The 23,292-nt window shown below is 34.6% G+C and overlaps 1 protein-coding gene and 1 long non-coding RNA gene across 5 annotated transcripts in view; one reads left to right on the top strand and one right to left on the bottom strand.

Moving 5' to 3' along the window:
- Positions 1–2,969: 2,969 nt before the first annotated feature.
- LOC148285809 (uncharacterized) lies at positions 2,970–6,284 on the top strand. The gene is made up of 3 exons (XR_015825436.1): positions 2,970–3,815; positions 4,197–4,235; positions 4,658–6,284. It is a non-coding gene; the product is annotated as an uncharacterized LOC148285809 (long non-coding RNA).
- A 315-nt stretch (positions 6,285–6,599) lies between these two features.
- Cbl (E3 ubiquitin-protein ligase CBL) overlaps positions 6,600–23,292 on the bottom strand; it is an 89,496-nt gene continuing 72,803 nt past the window's right edge. For 2 of the 4 annotated variants that reach the window (XM_088242476.1, XM_088242555.1), the window contains exon 9: positions 6,600–8,565. In XM_088242476.1, coding sequence (XP_088098602.1) covers positions 6,667–8,565 — 1,899 coding nt within the window. In that variant the 3' untranslated portion in view covers positions 6,600–6,666. Of the gene's footprint in view, positions 8,566–20,854; positions 21,246–23,292 lie in introns of those variants that run through there. The other 2 variants (XM_088242636.1, XM_088242709.1) reach the window with 1 other exon arrangement.

The raw sequence follows: 23,292 nt of genomic DNA, 5'->3' as shown, positions 1-23,292 counted from the left end.
AATAAATCGTTTACACTACGGTGGTTTAAAACTCAGATTGGTTCCGAGATCGGTAGTTGTGAGGGCTGTTGAGTCAAACTGATGAGTCAAACTGCAAGAATTGTAATTTTTTTAAATAAAGATGAGGTGTTGTGAATAGATCATATAAAATGATAATTGAAAATATGTTTTCCGAATCGTAATAATTATGATGTATGGATTTTAAGGAATGGAATAAATTGCCAAGACTAGTTGTCCATTACATTTCAGTCAACCAGTTCAAAAACCGTTAGGATGCTGATTTGAAGGAAGAACTTGGACAAAAAGCAGTACACGAGATATAGGCGTATCAGCAAAGGATGCCTGCCCATATTGAATAATAATAATAAATAATAAAATAAATCATAATAATGTAGAGCGAATGGACAGCTAAAGAATGGCTAAAAGGATCAGTGATGCGACTGATGATGGATGCAGAAAATGAGGGGGACCGAGAAAGACATGGCATGACCAAATTAAAAAAATACAGGTAAACGTCGATTTACGCTGGGGTTCCGTTCCGAGAGACGCCAGCATAAAAAAAAATCAGCGTAAAATGAACAACAATGTTTGATTATGTCCAAATGCTTGCAGACTTGCTGGATTTCCTCCCTAGGGAGTTGTTCATATTTAAATTTATTTCAACAGAGAGGGAAAACATTTTTGAGAAGTGAATATGGAAGTCTAGGCATTTACAGGGAATAGACTTCCATATTCACTTCTCAAAAATGTTTTCCCTCTCTGTTGAAATAAATTTAAAATGAACAATCTAACATGTTTATTTAACACATATCCTAATTATATTCAAAATAAATTATAATGTATTTAATAAATACAATTTAAATTCGTTTACAAAATAAATAATAATCTCTTGATATAAATAATGAATTTTTTATGATAAATACTAACTCACCAGTTCATCGGTATTATATTAAATTCTCACACTTAAATGAAAAAAGCATCCAATTTCATTTGCTTTGATTGTTGCTTCCTTTCTTGCAGAACGATAGCATAAACTACAAATATTTTCATATTCTTTTAATTTTAATAATAATAAAATTAAAAATATAATCGTACCTTTTTATTTTTCTCAAAAAAAATACGAAAACTAACTCGGAAACAGTTTCACACACACAAAATAGGCTGCTCGCGTACACAGTAATATAATAAAACAATGTGTAAAAGTGTGTCTGCTATTAATCGCGGCGCCTGCTGTCGTCTGGTGTCGGCCGAACCGGGGAATCCCACGCCGGCACAAACCGACATAATTGTAAATCGGCGTAAATTGAACTGGCACAAAACGACGTTTACCTGTACTTGAAAATAGACATGTCAAAAATTGGAATTATCGTAATGCGTGCATGAAAAGATGTATGAATGTAGAGGAAGGGAGATCTGTATGCAAATACAGCGACATGGTAGTTTGTTGTTAAAGTTTAAACAATTTTTTTTCATTTTTGTACTACTTTTAGGAGTTGGAAACATAATTTGAATTGATTATAAACGCAATCTTCATCGGTACATATCGAGACGGTATAAAGTAAAATGGATATTTATATATGAAAATGTGTATATTTGTATGAAAATTTATGAGATCTTCATCGGCAACCTGTAACCAAACATGTTTGGAAAGAAAAATTGTATGCATATTCTATTTTTCATACACTAAACTAAATTTTACTTTGTAGATAAAATTGAAGATAAATGTTAGCTTTCCATTGCAATACAGGCCCTGGAACAGAATAATGGCAAATATAGAGATTCAACTTATACCATTTTGAATATAAATAAGTTATAATAAAAACTATTGCAATGTTCCAGTTGCTCACTGAAATAAATATTAGAATTCAAAATTAATAACATCAAATGTGTAAAATTATGCAGGTTTAAATTTAAAAATGAATAGTTTCTTAATTTATTATGTAGGGTATCATTAACAAAACGTCTCACAAATTATGTGAATTTAAATCATTAAATAAATTATGCAAGTTTTAATTAACTGATGATTTTACAAATTACACAAATTTAAATTAATATATCAATTTACAAAGCATGCAAATTTTTAATAATGAGTTTTACCGAGTTATTATCGTGCCTTGTGTTGTTCGTACTCTTTTCCGATGTTTCAGATCGCATTACCGCATCCCATCAGGGTTGATATTACTTGCGTAGTAATGCTACGTAATTAGGATTTGTAAAGTCGATGCTATATGCAGCTAATTAATATGAGTATCAGAATGATTTTAATCATACCCATCATCTCGATCACCTCTTTTACAAATCGAGTTTGGTGATTATCCGATCTCGCTAAGATTATCGGCTCGAAGAACGTTACACGAGTCTCGTCTTCGAGGTCAGTCTCAGACCGGAGAAAATCAGATTTAATCTAAGTCCACGGAAGTACTTCCTGAGCAATAGGGTTGTTGATGGTTGGAATAATCTGCCACAAGAGCTGATGTCAACGCGTACTCTCAATGAGTTCTAAAATGGACTAGATTTGCTTTGGAAAAATGCGGCAACAATTAACTTTCGTTAAAATAGATTTAATTGTATCAGCTATAAGATGATCGCTTAAAATTAATATAATAATATGCAGCCTTCGTGGTGTAATGTCTTTCTGGCCTCCTGTCCTATTGTGGTGCAAAAAAAAAGAAAATATATGTTTTTTATATATATTAATAATATATCCACACAAATAACATCAACCCTGATGACGAACTCTGTAATGCATTCCGAAACGTCGGAAAAGAGTACGAACGACACGCGGTATAATTACCCAGAAAAACACATCGTGCGTCTGAACGGCCGTGAAAATTAAAGAAATTCAATGAAATTTAATTCAGTCGTTTTGAAAATTACTCAAATTATAACAAAAAAATTATGCATATTTTATGTGGATTAACATCCCAATGCAAGGAAGAAAAAAATATTATCAATGTAAAAAAACTGCGTAAGTTTGAAGAGAACATTTTTTTAACACAATGATTCAAAATAGCACGTAAAATATCTTATATGTTAGACTGTTACATATGGCAAACAGACATTTTCTTATATGTAGGTATCTAAAACATTGAAATTATTGCTTTTCGTTAAAGATTTCGTTCATTATCGATCCTCCTATCAACACTTGCAAAAGAAGTTGTAAGGAATAATTACATCGTGGAGTAATTACGACAATAGGTAACTTTGAAATCAGCGTTTATGAGTTATCCACTAAAAGCACATATTTGGATCGTCCTCAATGAGTGCGACAAATTGACGGTTCCTAACCTAACAATGATTGAAAAAAATATAACACGAGCAGAGTAGTAGGTTGTCAAGTGTTCGAGATAAAAGGTAAACAAATAAACAACTAAATAAATTTAAAAATGAACTTTTTTACTTTACGCTTTGTGTATCTGTTTTTTTTTCCTCGGGATTATTCTTGGAGCTGTGTTTTGTAATATGGTGAATTTTTTTCAAATTTGTCGTGGTTTGATAGGATAATGTGCTACTGAAATGGTCGGTGTGTGGTTCAATGATTGTAGGCAATTTTGCGTGAACCCCTATCGACAAATCTTCCGGATCTTTCCGAAATTGAAAATGTTTTACAAATTTAATATTTGAATCACTAACTTTGTGGTTATTCATTATAATAAAATAAATAAAACAACTTTGTTTTTGATCACTAATTTTAAATTTTTTTCCACCGACCGGTTTCAAAGCTAAACAAGTTTCTTTCTCAAGGTTTACTTACTAATGGATTCTTTATTTTATCTCATCGGTATGCTGCCAGTGAAACAAATAAATCAAGTTTTGTAAATGGGGTCTAGAATTCCAATCGTCTATGCGCTTAGTAGCTGCAAGACGTGTTGTAATCTTACTCCTTTTTATTATTTATATTATTTTTATTTTTTTTAGTATCATTAATACACTAAATTTATTTGTCAATTTTTAAAATGTGTAAATGGGAGCTAAATTTCTAACTGTCTATGCGCTCTGTAGCTGCAAGACGTCCTGTAATCTAGCTCCTATCTGTTATAATTTTTTATTGATCTTAATTGAAAACGAGGAACTAGAATCCCAACCGTCCATGCGCTCTGTAGCTGCAAGACATACTGGGATATTTATTAATTGTACAGCGCCCTTGAGGTGATTTTCACAAAAATGGCGCTATATAAATTATCCAACTATATAAGTCTTTTTTTCTTGAAAGGATGGTAATGTGATATGGATACGTTCGAAACTAGACAGGAGCAGACTAAAATAAATAGTACTTTTGATCCAGTGTCTTTAAAGAAATAATATTTTTTTAATGTAATATTATTTTTTTCATTGGCAGCATACTGATAAAATGAAATAAAATAGGAAAGAATTCATTAGTTACGTAAGCCTCGAGAAAGAAGCTTGTTTTGCTTTGTAAACCGGTCGGTGGGAAAAAAAAAATTGTGGTTATATTGTTGTCTAATTTATGAAAATGTTTTGTTCTCTGCAATCTTTTTCGTTACTGCCTTAATGTTATTTATTTACGGACTTATTCAGTCCGTTCAACAATCGCAAACATATTTTCTTATAATATATAAAGGTACAATTAAAATAAAATACAACTGAAGAAAATTAAAGCTAGCACAAAAAATTTAATAATAATTACTACCTCGAGACAAGAAAGTTTTGTGATGAAATGTAAGTTTCAAGTGTACATGAATAGTTTAGAAATGTTGATTTTCAATATGTAGTTTGATAATAAAATATAAGCTAATATTATGACATTCATATATCATTTTAAAACCAAATAATTAAAAAAATAGACTTGCGATTCATTCAACTCTTATAATGACGGTGGCTGTCAGGTCCAGGAGAAACGTAGCAGCGGACACAGAGACACAAACAGACCCATGACCCTAGACGCTCCCTTTATGACCATCGAATGGCTGCTCCGAGACTGGGATCAAGAAGGAGTTTCACTGTCACTGACTTGGAGACCTCTGCAGAAAAATGCAGAGAGGATCTGTGGAAAGAGCAACTCGGCGATAGGCTCTGAATAATGTCACCTGAAAGCACGCCGCCCACAATTTGGACTTTCCTACGTGGAAAGTTCTCAATAGACTCTCTAGTAGGGGTGTCAGCATTGTCAGCAATCAGCATTCAATGACATGAAATCATTCTTCTGCAGTGATAGTCTTAATTTAAAACTGAGACAGAGGATGGTCAAGTGCTATGTGTGGTCAATACTGCTCTACGGGGTTGAAACACGGACTCTCAAGGTGAACTCCGTGAACCGATTAGAGGCTTTTGAAATGTGGCTTCAACGGAGAATGCTGAAAATCCCGTGGACAGATTTAGTGACCAACGTGGAGGTGTTGAGACGAGCCAGTGCCGAAAAAGAACTACTGTCCTCAATAAAACAGAGAAAACTCGCATATCTGGGCCATATCATGCGCGGAAGCAAATATACGCTTCTACAGCTGATTATGATGGGAAATATCGAGAGAAAGCGTGGAGTTGGAAGGCGACAGATGTCTAGGTGCAAATACAATCAACGGAGGTGGGGTTTTCAGGAGGGAGATGACATGAACTGCGATTGTGGAGAGGTGCAGGATGATCCTCATCTGCTGCGGAGCCCACTAATGCAGTTAACTTGTGATGATAATGATTTGAGGATGGCCATGACAAGGTGATATCTGTCGCTGCACACTGAAGTGGCAAGGTCTAAAGCCCAGACCCGATAAGTAAGTAAGTAATGATGGTTTGAAAGCATGATGACTTGTCTATTTGTAGTATTCATGAAGAAGGATAAAAGTGGGTAACTCACAAATGCTGATTTTGAAGTAACCTAGATGTAATGATTACCCCGCAATAAGAATCTCCGATTACTTTAATTAGTTGAAAAATATTCTTGGTCACATATTTTAAGAGGGATACATGCATATATTTTAAATGTAATAACACTTGAAAAATACCAAATGCGTACATTTTTAGAATTCAACGAGTTGTCTTAATGGTAAGAATGTATTTTATATAGAAAAAGCTTCACAATCAAATTGCCTCGTTTTGTGGTACCTATACTCAAATAAAAACATTCCATCCTTAATTCGAAAATTGCACTATTTGAAAATACGTAGTAATCCATAGATAAAGTCATAAAATATAAGCTGGCAACACTCAGCATATTTATCACGCCGAGTAGCGCTGTTGATTATTTTTATTTGAGTATAAGCACTTTGCTTGATATGCATTGATTCAAAATTAAAATAATATTTAGGTACATTTTTTATCATCGTAAAAGCGTAACATGTCAAATTTAAGTTTTAATGAAAATTAATTACAATTATGCTCTATTAAAATATTAACTTATTTATTAATGTGCTAAATATACAAAAATAGGTGCTGAAAAAAATAATTAAAAAATTGCACTCGAGAATTATAAAATATTGAAAATTTTAAAAAGAAAAAGTGCTTTTCTAAAAATTCTATTTTACAATTCAACAACAAAAAAAAAAACAGTGGAATAAATACTTTAAAAATATTTCTAGGTAGCTCATAATACTTCATAATAGTAGGAGTAAATCTATAAATAAATTATTTTGATTTTTATACATTGATTTTATGACTAGCAAATATTTGACAGAATCAAAAGACTTAATATTAAAGGTTAAGAAAAGTGTTGAATCAGTCCGAACTGTTGTTGTTGTGACATTTGACCGATTTGGTGCCGAATTCGTGCAAAATGTCAAACGCCATGTCAATGTCGTTTCTCGTTATTCCTAAAGCCCGCACCACACTGTCCTTCGGATACCCTTCGTTGACGAGCCGCGAAATGTAGTCGAGGTTAATGTTCTCGTACGGGACGTTGGTGGGAGTATTTTCGTCTAATCTCTGCCCCATGTGATTGTGCGTGAGCGGGTTTATCCGCGACTTCGCGTCGGGCGAAACCGGCGATTGAACCGCGGTTGATTGCGAATTCTCCGAAGCCTTCTGGCGCTTGATCGAAACTACAACACCTCTGCTGTCGAGCGTCACGTTTTCATACTGCGACGGATTATTCGCATCGTCTTTTTTGTTCTTCCCCGATTGAGCTTGGTTTTGTAATTCTTGCCAGCTTGTGAACTGGATCGTAATATCATTGCCGTGCGAGTTTTGCGGTTCCGCAGGCTTCGGTTGAACTGGCGTAACGATAGGCGACGGTTTCGTTTGACTAGGTTGACTATTCGGATGAGATTCGCTGGGTCTTTGCGTTTGCGTTTGTGTTTGCGGTACAGGTTTGAAATTAACACTTTTTGTCGGGTTTTTGTTTTCGTGCGGAGGAATGCAAGGAGGCGGTCTCGGAGGCGGTTGATTAAAGCTTTGCATGTTTTTATTTACATTCGCATTCCCGGGTATGTTCGGTTTGCTAAAACTCCGCGGATCTTGTATCATGGCGACATTTCTATGTGCAGGTAAGACCTCGTACCGCGTGTCGATGAGTCCGGAAATCGTTTCCGTAGAACCGGAAATAACCGAACTTAAATTGTTCCCGAATACGGGAATTTCGAGGCTTTGTTTTCGGCCGTTTGGTCGCAGAGTCTCGGATACGTTGTCGGAAAGATTGCGGAAATCAAACACAGTTCCCGAGATCACACACTGACCGAGAGGAAGCTTCGTAAGGTCTTCCGAGCTTCGACTGCCGGATATGCTAGGCCGAGTGACTTCGAGTAGATTACCACCATTCTGAGTGCTAGGAGTCGCATTTTGCATGCTGAGATTGATCATGCTCGTCGCGTTACCGAGCGGACTTCGATTCCCCGTATTTTGAATCAAATCATTTTCGAGGTTCCCGACTCTTAAAATATCTTCTTCCGACGAGAGCGGTAATTCTCGTAACTGTTTGACTTGAGACGCAGCGAAAGGGAAGACTCTTTTTGGCAAGCTCGGGTTAGAATTGATTTCTGTGGATTTTGCGTCTGAACTCGGAGAAACGGACTTTCTGGGAGGTAAAGGCGGCGCTGTTAAATCTTGAATTCTTTTCGGAGCCGCTCCGGATCGCGACTGAAAATTTTGATACGTTCGTTCCCCGTCGAGTTCTACGCTGCTCTTCGCGAGAGTGTGCGAAGTCGACAGCTCCCCGTACGTGTTTTCTGCGGATTGAGATATGGTGTTTAAATTTCGCACGCTCGTCGAAGCCACTGTTGGGAACACGGAGTTTTGGCTGGTAGAAGGGACGGTTTTGTGCGCCGGGACTGCGGGCACACTGCTCGCACTTCCCGTAGAATGTCGCGAACTCGGCAAAGCTTGACCCGACAGATTCGTTTTATGGGCGGGTACAACTGGCGCGGTGGAATTCAAATTAGGAGTAGAGGTTTTATGCGCAGGTATTGCGGGGGGATTGTTATGACCGGATTGGGGCAAGTTGTGATTGGACTGGGAATTGCTTTGAGTGTGATTTGACTGGGTCGGTGTGACCGATCTCGGTTGACTAGATTTGCGAACCGGTCGAGGAGACGCCAACGGGCTGTGAGGAATCTCTTCGGATCTCTGGTGCTTGATCAAGGCTTGGATGCTGCTGGTTGCTGCGTTGAACTCCAAGGAATCCTATGAAAATAAAAACAAAAAAACATTTTGATGAAATACAAATTTTTAAAAAGCAATCAAAGGGGATTTTATGACCAAACCAAAATAATAATAGATTGAGGTTATCTACTGATATTTTACAGCGGAAAATCATTTAAATTTTAAAAAAATAATTAAATGTAAAAGAAGAAATATTTGCATTCGTATAATTTGCTTGAATATTTAAATTTTGGGGGCCATTTTCGACAAGTTGTAAATAACTCATTATTAGAAAATGGGAATCAGGTTGGGTTAGAGTGGGGTTTGAACTTCGGACCTTTGATCCGTGAGTCAGAGACACTAGCCACGGGATCACAAACCGATTTAATTACAATAAATAAAACAGCATTTAATTAACTTTGACATTTAAAATTTTTACCAGTGACTTTATGGGAAGTAAATCGTTATATACAAATCAGGAAGTAAGCAATGATATTAACGTAATGGAAAATTTTCTATAAATAATCATTTTAAATGAATTAATTGAAATATTGTAGGGATTTGTTTGTAGAAAATTTATTTAATTGGTCAAAATTATAAACACATGTTTTACGAGGGTTTATTGATGCGCTCTACACCTGACCTGCTTCGATTTAACGAGTCGAGCTGATGTGCGTACATTATGTAGCCTAATATATGGTGTGGTTACAACAGGCCGTTGACCACTGCAAAATGCTGGACAATGCTCCCGCACATAAAGGGTTAGTGTCAACGAATGCTAATCACGAATCTCGGTTTGAATTGGTTGAACATCCTCAGTCCAGATTTAGATACTACCGGCTAAAACTCAAGGAACATTTGATATGAGGTCGTGTGCTGTGTAGATGACTGGTTGGCAGAGGTCGGACAGATGTTCTGTCAGGAAGCATTATGAATGTTGGAGCATCGCTGGAAAAAGTGCATATGGAAAATATTCTTCGTATCGGCTCTGAAATAGGTCAGGGGTAGAGATACCAATCAACTATCGTATTTATTGACCAATTATAAATAATGCTTTTCAGAAAAGCGAAAATATTTATTTTAAAAGGCAACATGCAAAGGTATGACATGCAAACATAATAATAAGCTTACTTACCGAAAATAAGATGCTTAGCTGCGGACAGGTGCCATCTTTATTCTAGTGTATAAATAAATCTTTGAAAAAACTTTATTTCATGCCATGCAGTGTAAATGAATTTGGCATACTTATGAGAGTTACAAAAATAGGGAAATATCACTTATTTTAAACATTTTTACAGTAATAAAGGTCTACGAAATACTGTCCAGTAAAAAAAAATTTTTTGCTAATTTTTGCATAAAAAATACTTTAGTAATTTTAATTTCCCGCAAAAACGGCTGTTCCATTGGCCACGCCCCTAATACGCCACGATTCATGTTTATTTGTTCCTGCTATTGAAATTTGTTTAGAACAATTTTATGAATCTTGACGTCACAACAACCAAGGCCAAGCACGTCGCGTTTTTCTACTAACATATTTTCATTGAATTTCTTTTTTACAGTTATGTATGAAAACATTTCATTACAACATCCATATTGATTTTAAAAATACAATTAATTATTCTAAATCTATTTCACATATGTTTATCAGTAATCGAAGTATGTGATATTTCCTTACAGGGATATATCACATACTACGAATGCAGAAAAAAATACACAGTTTTTCAGGGCCAGACCGTGAAACTTCAGAGAAACATTTCTCATGGTAAGCTTTTAAAAAAATCCTAATGAAATTTTTCCAAAAAGTCATTTAAAAAAATAAATAAAAATTGTAATCTCAAAATGTAGTAAATCCTTAGATTCTCGGACAAGCAGTCCCTCCACAAACCCCTACCCCTCTCCTACCCAGCTGCTTCCCTTGTCCGCGTCTGATGCGTATCGCTTCGTTGGTCAAATATGTTTTTATTGCATTTTTTTTTGTCGGGAGGGGTTGGGGTTTGCGGAAGGGATGCTAGTCCGAAAAATTAAAGATTTACTCCATTTTGAGATCATAAATATATATTTTTTTAAAATAACTTTTGGAAAATTTTTTTTAGGAATTCTTTGAAGCTTACCATGAGGAATGTACCTCTGAAGTTTCGTGGTCTGGCCCTGAAAAACCATGTACATGAAATTAATTAAGAATAATTAATTGCATTTTAAAATTCAATATGGATATTGTGGAGAAATGTTTTCATATATAAGATTAAAAAATAAATTACAAAAAAATATGTCACTAGAAAAATGCGAACGCGACTTGATAGTAGTGATGTCAAGATATAGGAATCATGACGGCGGCCTCCGTGGTGTAGTGGTCAAGACGCTTGACTCACACACGGAAGGTTCCGGGTTCGATTCCCGGTGAGAACACAAAAATTCAAATGTGATTTTTCTCAAGCCTGGGTGCTCTGTGATGTAATTCACCACTGTAATTAGGCCTCCTGGCCTGTTGTGGTGCAAAAAAAAAAAAAAAAAAATGTAAAAAAAAAAAAAATGTAATGACGTATTAGGGGCGTGGCCAATGCAATGACTGTTTTTGCGGGAATTCAAAATTACAAATTTAAAAATATTATTTATGGTACTAATTAGTAGCAAAAAATAACTTTTTTTATTGGACAGTATTTCATAGACTCAAATTACTTAAAAATGTAAAAACAACAAAACGTGATATTTCCCTATAGCAAAATATGTATATATTTTTTAATGACACAACTTGCGTTAATTTGTAATTAATGTAAAGGCTGTATTTAATGATCAGAAATTTGAACAGTGTATCGGTTAATTGAATACTTCACCAGGATACATTGCATCATAGGGTTTTTTACATTTCACAATCAAAAAATTACAATGGTAACAGTAGTAATATTTTTTTTGTGCGAGATTGCATTTTCCATAAATATGAGTATTTTGAACCCGAAAACCAGATGTTTTGTGCCCTGTGGGACAAACAACAGGTATGGCATTTTGGAGCCAAGCTTTTAAGCAATTTATTTATTTATTTGACAATGAGGGCACTGAAAGCAAAGACAGCAAACTCCCGTTTTGGTGTTTTTTAAAAATAAAAAAAACTGCTACACTAATGCCAAAGAGTCTTTATGTTGGAAATGTTATTTTCACTGAAGATACTAATAAATTAGCTTTAATACAAACACAAATTCAAAAAACTTTCTTAATATTTGTATGGTACGGCCATTTTGAAAATTTAAATCTCAAGCCTGTCATTTGTCTAATAAAATGGCTGATGGATATTGCTATGTTTGCTTCCAAACACTATTTTCAAACCATCGGAAGTATGATTACTACATTTGCAACTCAACTCATGATTTTTATTAAAATAAAGTTGATAAACTACAGAATTAAATCAAAACCAAAAAATTTTTTTTTGGAGGTTGCTATCTTTGCTTCCAATGCCTTCAATTGTAGTCTGCATTACTTTACAGGCTGTTAAACCCATCACATAATGCAGACTAAATATAAGTTAGAAATTAATTCATAGAAAGCAGATAGCTGCTAAACTGCCGATATGTAGAGAAAAATAGATCCATATTACCCGCAGAATCGCAATTGCCCAATGAATGGGTGAATTCTGACTTGCATTAGTGTGCATGCTTCTGGGTGTGTAAAACAGTGCATGAGATCTCGCTGCAGTATAATTATTAGGAACATACAATTATTGGGATTTCTTTCAGTGCATTTCGATTAAATAGACTTCCAGAAATCAGCTTATAGAAATGTTTACCAAGAAAAATTTTACAATATTTATTAGAAGCAGTCGGCGGTCATAATGAGTGACGTCAAAATGACGTGATGCCAACCGCAGTTGTTTTATATGTGCTCAATTTTAAACCCGAAAATTATAAATGATAACTTGTTTTAAATACATTGATAGTTGTATCATTAAAGTTGTAAAAATCCACTCTAAACATATATTATATTTTTGATGTTATTCCCGGCTTGTGAAAATACCCTATTGAATTAACAGTGTATTCCTCACTAAGAAAACTCGTGCCGAGGAATATATTTTACAATTTAAGCTTATTTTGATTTACTTGTTTTTTACACAAAAAATTGATTTAGAATATTTTTTTACGTAGTGTACACATGGAAGATTTCACATAATTTGTGTATAACATGACACAATATTTTCTGAGCCAAAATCTGATCTTTATACAGCTTTAAATTGCATCTTTTAAATTTTAAGATCATTGGAAGAAAAAAAAATAATCAGGCTTCAATAGAGTTTTGGTCGGTTCTTGTGATTACAAAATGAAATCACAACATAAGAAAAATTGTGTGCGAGTTGATTTATTTGTACAAAAAAAAATTCAATATTCATACAAAATTTTTCACAAGAACGATTTAAAAGAAACCATATATTTTACATTGTAGCCTTTAAGAAAGTGCAAATAACTCTCTCTAAGCTTTTCAATACATAAATGAAGTAGTCATGTGTATATATTTAAGATGCAATGTGTTTAAAATTAGATTTGTTCAATATTAGAAGAAAAAAACAGATTGATGTTTACAAAATATTTATCGTCATTGAAAATTTTATAATAAATTCATAATACAAAATAAATAAGATTATACAAAAACAATACATTAAGAAAAATATTTTCGTGTACTTTTTTAACTTTGGAATGCAAAATAGCTATTTCATTCTAGAATTATTTTTAATTTATGCCTACAATTATTCAAATATCATTCATTCCCTTTCACAAATGTATTGTGAGCACTGCACAAATTGTTTTGCATTTTATAGCATATTTTGTAAACATAAACTGTACCCAATATAAGGGGCAACGCTTTACCCACCATTAAACTGCTACTAGCCTTCTTAATTCTGACCTTTCTCTTGATGCTCAAATTAGTAGGATGATAAGTATACGCTTCTACAAGCAGAGACAAATCAAATGCAAAAATTTGCTGGTAGATTCCGCCCGTCAATTAATAAATGCTTCTGAGTCTAGAGTCGATTATTGTAATAGTATCTACGCAGGTCTACTGTCAAATATAATAACTCGTGTACAGTTTGTACTTAACACCGCAGTGAGACTTCAGTCATCTTCTTCTTCAGCCTTATTCTCTCCACTGCTGGATGGCGGCCTCTTCCAAACGTCTCCATTCCTTCCTATCACCCGCTTTCATCATCCACGTTTCACCGGCAATAGAGGCAATGTCGTCGACCCATTTTTTCTGTGGCCTTTCAACACTTCTTTTGTTTGCCCATGGTCTCCACTTTATTATTCTGGGTGTCCACTTGCCATCATTTTGCCTCGCCAAGTGTCCTGCCCACAGCCATTTCAATTTTGCCGCACGATCCGTGATATCCACGACGCCGGTTCGGCACCTTATTTCTTCATTTCTTACTCTGTCTCTTAGACATACACCGAGCATCTATCTTTCCATGGATCGTTGCGTGCATTTTAATTTCTGGCTACTTTTTTGTGTTACAGACAAGGTTTCTAGTCTATATATTGTCACCGGCAATATGCATGATTCATATACCTGTTTTTTTTAAGCATATTGGGACTTCTTTCATATCACTGCACTACTTTGGGAATTAAACTGGCTGCATTTTCCACAGAGGGCGGAATACAAGTTGACTTATGTAAAAGGCACTGCACAACTCTGCTCTGGAATATCTAAAAACTATGCGTTCAAGATGAACTAGCTGGCAGGAGTCTTACGCTAGGATCAACTACATCTACGGCGATAGAAGTTATTATATCTCTACGCAACCGCGTACTTTAGTAAACGCGCATTTGCAATCGCACACTCTACGACATGGAATGCTCTTCCAGCAGAAGTGTGGAACTGTGGAGTGAAGTGATGTTTCGGAAAAAAACTTAAAACCTGCCTCTTCTCTAGATCATTTGAGCAAATCTGTAGCGTAGGATGACAAAATAAACTGTTTTAAGTCAAATTGAAATCAATTATAAATAAATAATGTTGAAAGAGTCCAATGAAAATTTTTAAGATTCATTAATTTCAAACTGCATATTCCTATAGAACAAATCAACTACATGTCTCTGTTAAACTTTTTAAATTTACCTACTCTGAAGGATCGCAGGAAAATAACTGACCTAATATTTTTATATAAAATCATTAATTCTAAATTTGATAATTAACATTAATATACCAATACGTAGAACTAGACAAAATGGTATATATTATTGTCATCCTTTTCAAACCAACTATCTTTGTCACTCACCAATACCGCGTATACACAGACTCTAGGAAACGAATGTACCTCTCATATCGCCATTTTTAACTCGAGTCTCTGTGAATTTAAATCATCTCTTTATAAATATTTTATGATGTTCTACAGTAACAATTAACGAATTATTTGCAAAAGCTACTTATGCTAATGATCTGGTGTTTATTAATTATATATTTTTTATATGCTGACATATATGCATGTATATGTATATATTTCTTATTTTTAATTTTAGTTTTTATTCCTATGTTTTATTATTGTTTTTATTTTTTTGTATATCTAACTAACTCATTCTTTTGTATATTTTATATTGTAAAAGGCACTTGTGCCATATAATAAATAAATACTCGTAGAATCACTCTGTAGAGTGTAAAAAAAATGTATTTATTTGCATCATTACTAGAAGGACAGGAAGTTATTAGCAAATATACCTCATATCTTATTTATGTGGTATGTCCATTCATTATATTAGGTTCAATTTATTTTTTAATGCAACAATAGATGTTGTGACTATCTCTAGTGTAGCCCATTTCAAGTATCAGCTTTTTTGATTTCCTAGAATGTCCACTCAGTTGAACATTTCTAGGAAAAGACAATATTTTAAGGCTGTCAAATGCAATACAATTTGTTCAAACTCGCAATAAACACAGACCGTGCATTCACACAAGTCATTAAATCTAATTTATAATCACAATATAACATAATAAAATATCGTAAAGAATATCATGTGTTAAATAAATGCGCAACGATTTGGGAGGGCATAGAATTTTTAAAAAAGACCTTTTTTAATTGACCTCGACTTCAATATTTTGTTTGTAGACAAAATACTGGATTTTACCCCCTCGGGCAGTGATCGGTAATCTATGGCATGCGTGTCAGAGGTGACACAAAATGGAACCCATCAATATGTACTATAACATTGTAAACTTGTTCGATAAAAGATTCAATCAGTTTAGAACGCTTTAACAAAAAAATTAAAATAATAAAAATCAAAATACAGTACTTTGAAATTAACTGGTTTTGAATTTCAAGTCGGCATCTAGGCTCGAGAGTTCAGAAGACTGAGAACAAAAGACAAAAGGCCGCATGCTTTGGCCAGTCACAGTACAGCTCATAGCGGAAGAAGGTGGATGGGGTAAAAGGACATCATAGTTCAGGAAGCTTCGGCGGTGGTTTGGAATACCAGATGAGTTTCCAGTGAGGGTCGCTGACCCCCGAAGAAGAAAAGAAGAATGAATTAAACAATGTGTACTAGATATAAGAACACGACCAAAGATTACTCTAATTAATTAATTAAGAAAAATTATAACTCCGTGAATCAAATCGGTTCGCATTTTAATAAACACATTATTTCATATATTTAATTAAGGAATAATCTATTAAAAAATATATCTACAATAATACTAGTTGACAAGACACTTTACTTTATTAAGTATTCAAATTGTTTTTTTTAAATATTTATTTATAGTAAATATGTATGAGATTAGTTATCAGATGTACTTTACGAATTCATGAAACCTTTCATTATTTCTATGACGGCATCTAATGGCGCATGGGACACTGCATAGGAACAGCGCTTGAAGCATAATATTGATTTAAAATGCATAACTAAAATATTGTCCATACAAAATTTTGTTCGTGGATGTATTTGTATGTTTCATACAAAGACCTATCCTAACCTCGTTTTACACATTTTTTTACACGGTTTCGAAATAACACGATCGAAAAATTCATTGGATTTTTTTAAACATTAATTTAGATTGCAACAATTTACAATCGGGTTGTGGTCCCATGGCTAGTGTTGCGGACTCTACCCCAACTTGATTTCCATTTTCTAGTAGTGAATTATTTACTACTCGTTGAAAATGGTCACCAAATTAAATTATTCGGGTAAATCATAAGAATGTTTCTATTTTAATAAAAATAAAAACAAAAATGCAGTCCTCAGCTTTTTTTTTTTAAAAAGACGCTAACAATCCGCAAGGTGTTAGCAGGCACGTTTTCATTTTCGCTCGTGAAAATACGCAAATCACACCAAAACGCGTTTTATTAGTTTGTCTGTCGAAAACCAACTACGCATCCAAAATTGACGGATTAATTATAAACATGTGTACCAATCTAGGAATAGGTTCTTACAATGAGAAAGTTTGTTTTTTTTTTTTTTTTAATGTATTTGTCAATCGATTATCAAACTAATACAAAACAAATAAATTATATTTATCGATCGTATTTCGCGGTGAATTTTTAAGTTTTGCAATTTTGAAATAATCCCGCCTGTGATGTCGCGAGATCAAGTCGGTGAGGTTTCCTGACATATAAAAAGAGAGCCCTGTACCTGTCGAAAAATGCAAAACGTTGAAAACTGTTGCAAGAAATGCTGTTGCACCATGACATTTACTCAAGTATAGTATTATATGACACTCTCGGGTTTGATTTCCGACTGGGTAAAAATAAAATATAGTGTTTTCACAATACATTATGTTTAGTTATGATACGAAAAGTACAAAATATTTTTAAAAAACACTAAATTAGTATTTAATGTGTTAAACTGATCATTTAAATTAATTACATATTTTATTGATGATACGGTACTTTATGATTTTCTTGTTACATTAATCCTTTAAACAAATTATTATTAAATTTGATTTTTACATATATTGTAAATTGTTTTATACTTCTACTGAATGTGTTATATAATTTTTAGGTTTAATTGTTGTTTCTAAATCTTGGGTATAAAGTAGTGTATGTTTAAAAAAATAATAATTAAACCTAATATGTTTATATTTCAAGTTTTGTAAAAGGCAATTTTTCCATAATGTTAATATATTAAAAGTAAATATCGGTTCCAATGTCTCTATGCAGTGCCCAATGCACCATTAGATGCAGAAAAAAAAATTTAATCATGTACAAAAAGTGCAGGTTTCATTTCGTCAAACTTATGCTAAGTGATAAATAAGAATCAGATCATAATTCTCGAGATTGGAGATTCAATTAGTAACCCTGATTCTCCAATTCCTTAATACCAATTCTAACCCTTTCTAATCCGAATTGAAAATAATAAAAAAAAAATAAACTGAAATTGTGCTATTAGAAACTTGACTACAAAAAAAATAATTCTGTGTAGTTTTTTTAGACATGAGGGGCATTCCATTGTGACGGACAATTCATTCCATAATTTGACCAATTTTGAGTTGTAACTATGTCAATTGAAATTCGTAAAATAGTATTTTTTTTTTTAAAAACAAAATAAAGAATAATTTTATTATACTGCTTTTAAGAAAAACGCCAAACAGTCCATATGTTAACAATATTATGTATCTTTTTGGGTGATACCGTGTATGTTGGATTTGATCCGACGTTTCGGCTACCATTGCAGGAGCCATCTTCAGGGAAAACTGTGATGGTTTTCAGTTTTCCCTGAAGATGGCTCCTGCAATGGTAGCCGAAACGTCGGATCAAATCCAACATACACGGTATCACCCAAAAAAGATACATAATATTGATAACAGTGACCGTTAAAACCTTCGCACCTATTTAGTCCATATGTTCCTTGTAATTATTATGTGAATTAATGTAACAGGTAGGACACTGGAAAATCTCTCTTGACTTTGTCAATTTGAAGACAAATTTATGTTAAACTACTTGATATTATTTTTTTGTGTTGAAAAGCATTGAATATAAAACAATTAAACTTTAATAAAATAAGTCTAATAACAGTCTAGGGCAGTGTCCCATTAGCCCAGGACACTATTCCAGTCTTCCAAACGGAACTCTACGTCATCTGAGACTGCACATGAACATTTGCGCGGACAATACTAAAATAAAATATTTTTTATTCTCTCACAGACAGTCAGGCTGCTCTAAAACACAGAGCTCTGTCGAGATCAAAGCAAACTAACCTTGGAATACCCACGGGCGCTTAATTGTGCCGGCGAGTGTAACAGTATGACATTGATTTGGGTACCTGGACACTCAAACATCGACGGTCACGAGGCAGCTGATGAATTGCCGAGGCTGGGAGCTGAGACAGCCCCGATAGGCCCCGAGCCCTACTGTGGGCAGCCCGAATGCGCCCCTCGTAACGAGCTAAAGCCGTGAGCCAGAGAGCAGAGCAAAATGCTCTGGCAAAAATTACCTGGTCAGCACCGTGCAAAAGTTTGCTTTTGACCTGATAAAGCTCAGCCGAAATCAAGTGAGCGTTGTCAGTAGACCTGAACCAAAACTTCTAGATGTAGGTTCTGGAGTGCAGATGACAAAACACCTACACACATTTTAAGTGAATGTGATGGTTTACATCAAGCCGCATCCTCGGGGGACCACTGCTCAAACCTGAGTATGTTAAAGAGCTCGCCCCCTACCTAATAGCCCGATGCTTTACGGATCTGGGCTTGGAGGGGGAAATTTAGCAAAATGAGAACTCTCGCCTTCCACACAGTAGCCGGGCTCTTTAAACTTTTACTTTTAGCACTGACACCCACCTTTAAGAATAAGAACAAAAAAAATAACAGTTGTAGGAAAAATCAAAATTATGACTGGTGCGACAGACCTTGGTGGTAGGTTAATTGGATAGTTCATATGCGTGAAGTGATAGTTTCCATCGACAAAAAAAGTAATTATTTATTATTATATAAATGGAAATTGAATTAAACTTTAAACTTTGCAAGCAGCTTGCCAAGACATATGTATGGAGCTTATTGATGTACGGTTGTGAAACATGGTGCCTGACCAAAAAAGATTTTAAAAAACTAGAGGCCTTTGAGATGTGGTGCTACAGAAAAATATTAGGAATTTCTTGGAGACCACATCACTAATGACGAGGTTCGTAGAAGGGAGGCACCTAATCAAAACCATCTCAGAGAGGCGAGCCCGGTGGATCGGCCACATTAATGAGGGTCTCCTGCATGACTTCATAGATGGAATGGCTGAGGGGACAAATCGCAGAGGGCGCCCCCGACGGGAATATTTGGAGCAAGTGTGCAGGGATTTAAGCTGCGCCTCATATACGCAGAGAATAGAGACCGATGGAGAGAAGATGCGGGACTTTGCTGCAAACCAATACCCAAGATTGAAACTGCGAAGAAATGGAAATTCAACATTTACGTTATTTTCCCGCTTTACATGGAATGCCCCGTAATGTTCTTCAGCACAATTTCTTCAAAATAAAATAGTTTTTACGATTTCAATTGCTTTGAAAACAATTCCAATACATGTCTTTCAAAAGAGTTCATCGTCATCATACCCGTTTGCAACCAGCGGTGCCTGAGGGAATGCATTGGTACTGCCAAGGAATGAGGAAATTTAGTGTCTTTTTTTCATTTTTATATATATTATATTATCAGCGCTATGATTTTTTTAAAGTTTTGTACTTCTGAAATAACTCCGCGTGTGACGTCAGAGGTTGTTCTATGACAGTTCTTCCGATTGGTTCGTGACCAAACCGGATATCCTTCAAAGCTCTCATATCATTGGATGGTTCATATGAACCAGTGACGTCATTTAAAGTAGTGCGTTTTTATAAAAATATATAATTTTTTTTATACATTTTTAAGAAAATTTAGTGCACAATTTAATGCTCTAATTTTTATCCCGCGCAAGAAATGATTTTATGTATCCAATTTTTTGTAGGGCTGAAGTTCCTCATTCAGTATGTCTCCATCATCAGAGTTTATAGAATGTGTGCATTTGGTTTACTAATGCTATGCCCGGTGCACTGCTGGGTGCGGAAAGGGAAACGATGATGGTAGAGCTAAAAAATTAAGTCCATCATTCCGAGTAACATTTATGTACTAAATTTGTTGCAACAGAGAGGGAAAACATTTCTGAGAAGGGAATATGGAAGTCTAGGTATTTACAGGGCGTATAACCTACCATTGGCTGGTTCAAGTGCCGTGTAACATTCACAATTATATCCACGTTTAAACACCCACATTTCCCCGACTTTTCCATCTGTTGACTTTTTTTAAGTAAAAGAGCCGAAATTTTAAATGATGTAGGTAAAATTCATCTGGCTGAATCGTTTCAATAGAAGAATAAAAGACCACTTAAAAATATTTTTGATTAAAAAAAAGAAACATATTTTTCAGTCTTTAGGGAAAATTTTTAAAAATTGTCATAAAAAAATAACATACCAAATCTGACACACTCATTTGCACATCCAAAATATACATAAATATAAAAATACACAATAAAACAACAGTTGTGAATCATGAACAAAACAAACCACTTTGTTCTAAATATAAAAAATCCACGCACCATGGAACGCCACCATTCCATATTCGAAACATTTCCATAGATAAAAATTCAAGTCAATTTGACACATCACGAAAAAAATGTACAAACAGTGTTCTAAGCACGAAAAAACATAACACAGTTCTTTATTCAAGCACTTTGTGATTTAATTTTAAAAAAATGTTTATAGGGTTGTGTTTTGAAGCTGTTTTCAGCCATGCGGTGATGTCGATTGATGCTGCAATGAAAAAAATAATATATGGAGGAGTATTGGCAAGCTTAGTTGAAACAATACAAATGCAAAACAATGGGAAAACAAATATAATAATAAAAACCAATGTAAGACGAAAGATTCAATAACATGTACAATAATTAATCAAATATCACTTGTCAGGGTCTGTATTAGTAAATGATTACAATTTAAATTGATCAAGCGCTTTGTAGCTGCAAGACGAGCTGTGTTTCATCATCATTCCCCTTTCCACATGTAATGGTGCATAGGGCACTGCATTGGTACACAGACCGCAGCGAGTCTTAATATTTTTTTGTTACATGAAAGTAAGGTGATCAATCTCACGCTTTGTCCAAGGACTGCGAAATATTCTGATGTAAAACATATTTTTAAAAATAAATTCATTTCAACCGGAATCAAACTCGAGGCCTCTTGCATGGTAGGCAAATGCTCTGACCATTAGACCACGAGGTGGACAAAGACAAGTTTGAAAATGCAAAATTCAAAATTCTAAAAAATACATGGAATACTTGAATTTCTAATTTAAATACGTGATTGTAAAAGCCTATTTTTTTTTCTAGATTGGTACACACGTTTTAGTTGACCTGTTAATTTTGGTCATTTTGAACACGTAGTTGGTTTTTGACAGACAAACTAGTAAGACACGTTTTGGTGTGATCGGTGAAGATTATTCCAGAGTAAAAACGGTAACACGCTGCTCGTTTTCGACTTTTGACAAACCAAACCGCATTGATGCCCAGCCACCATTTTACCGGGCTTGACCTCATGTGACTTTTTCGTGTTCCCAAAGATGTAGAAGACAAAGAAGATGGGTTTGTGATGGAAGTACCATACCAAAAAGCATGTTCCAGAAATGTTTTCAGGATTGGAAAAAATGCTGGCATAAGTGTATTGTATTCCATGGCGATTACTTTGAAGGGAATATTAATAATGAAGAATAAATAATGATTTTTGATATAAACATATTCCGTGTATTTTTTGATCAAATATTTTGAGTTTGTCCAAATGTTTGTAGACAAAAGACTGAATTTCACCCCCTAGGGAGTCATTAAGATTAATAAATTACAACAGAGATGGAGAACACTTTAGACAAGGGTATATGGAAGTCCAGGCATTTACAGCGCTCATGACCTGTCATTGGCTGGTTTAAGTGGCCACTTTACACACTGTGTAACATTCACCATTTTGCCTATGTTTGAACATCCACATTTCTTCAATTATTTTATCTGATTATCCATTACCGCTAAAATCAACAGATGGAAGAATCGAAGAAGTATGGATGTTCAAACATAGGCAAAATAGTGAATATTACAATGTGTAAAGTGGCCACTTCAACTAGCCAAAGACAGGATATGAGCTTCGATATTCCTTCTCTGAAGTGTTCTCCATCTATGTTGTAATTTGTTGATCAAATATTATACATCTATCTCTTCTTCTTGTTTTCCACGTTCGATCCTAAGTGGAGCATGTGGACATCACCAGTTGCCTCCAGGAGACCCTATCGCCACCTCGAATAAAGTCGAAAGATCGTCATCGACGGCCTTCCAGGACGGCGTGAGCCCGCAGGTTTAAAGAACCGGCAACTTGGGTTTAGGTTCAGGTCTACCGCCGCATCCTCACGACGCTTATTATAGTTCCGTTATCGGACTTCAATGTTAGTTATAAAATTTTATCGCTAACATCTATCTCACCCTGATGCTATCAAAATTGTATTTCGTTGTCGTTTCAGTTATATAGGAATGAACACTCTGTGACTCTCGTGACGAGCACTCCGACCGATTGATTGGATAATCGACATGCTAAATCAACATAACGAGAGATCAATTTGTTTAGTACAGCCCATTATTTAGTTTAGTGACATTACTTGTATGAAAAAATTCAGTCCATGTTTGAAAATTTCGACTTATTTTGAAAGGAAATGAGAACTACAAAAAGTGACAAAGCAGAATTAACATAATATTAAATAATGCCAGATTTGCATATAAGGCTCTCCGTACATTTAGGTATCAAGACATTTATTATAAAGGTTCTT

Source organism: Micrasema longulum, unplaced genomic scaffold (assembly GCF_059751315.1).
Source record: "Micrasema longulum isolate JH-2025_06_02 unplaced genomic scaffold, ASM5975131v1 h1tg000003l, whole genome shotgun sequence".
NCBI lineage: Eukaryota > Metazoa > Arthropoda > Insecta > Trichoptera > Brachycentridae > Micrasema > Micrasema longulum.
The sequence above is the reverse complement of the archived record's forward strand: the minus strand, read 5'-3'. Positions and strand labels throughout refer to the sequence as shown.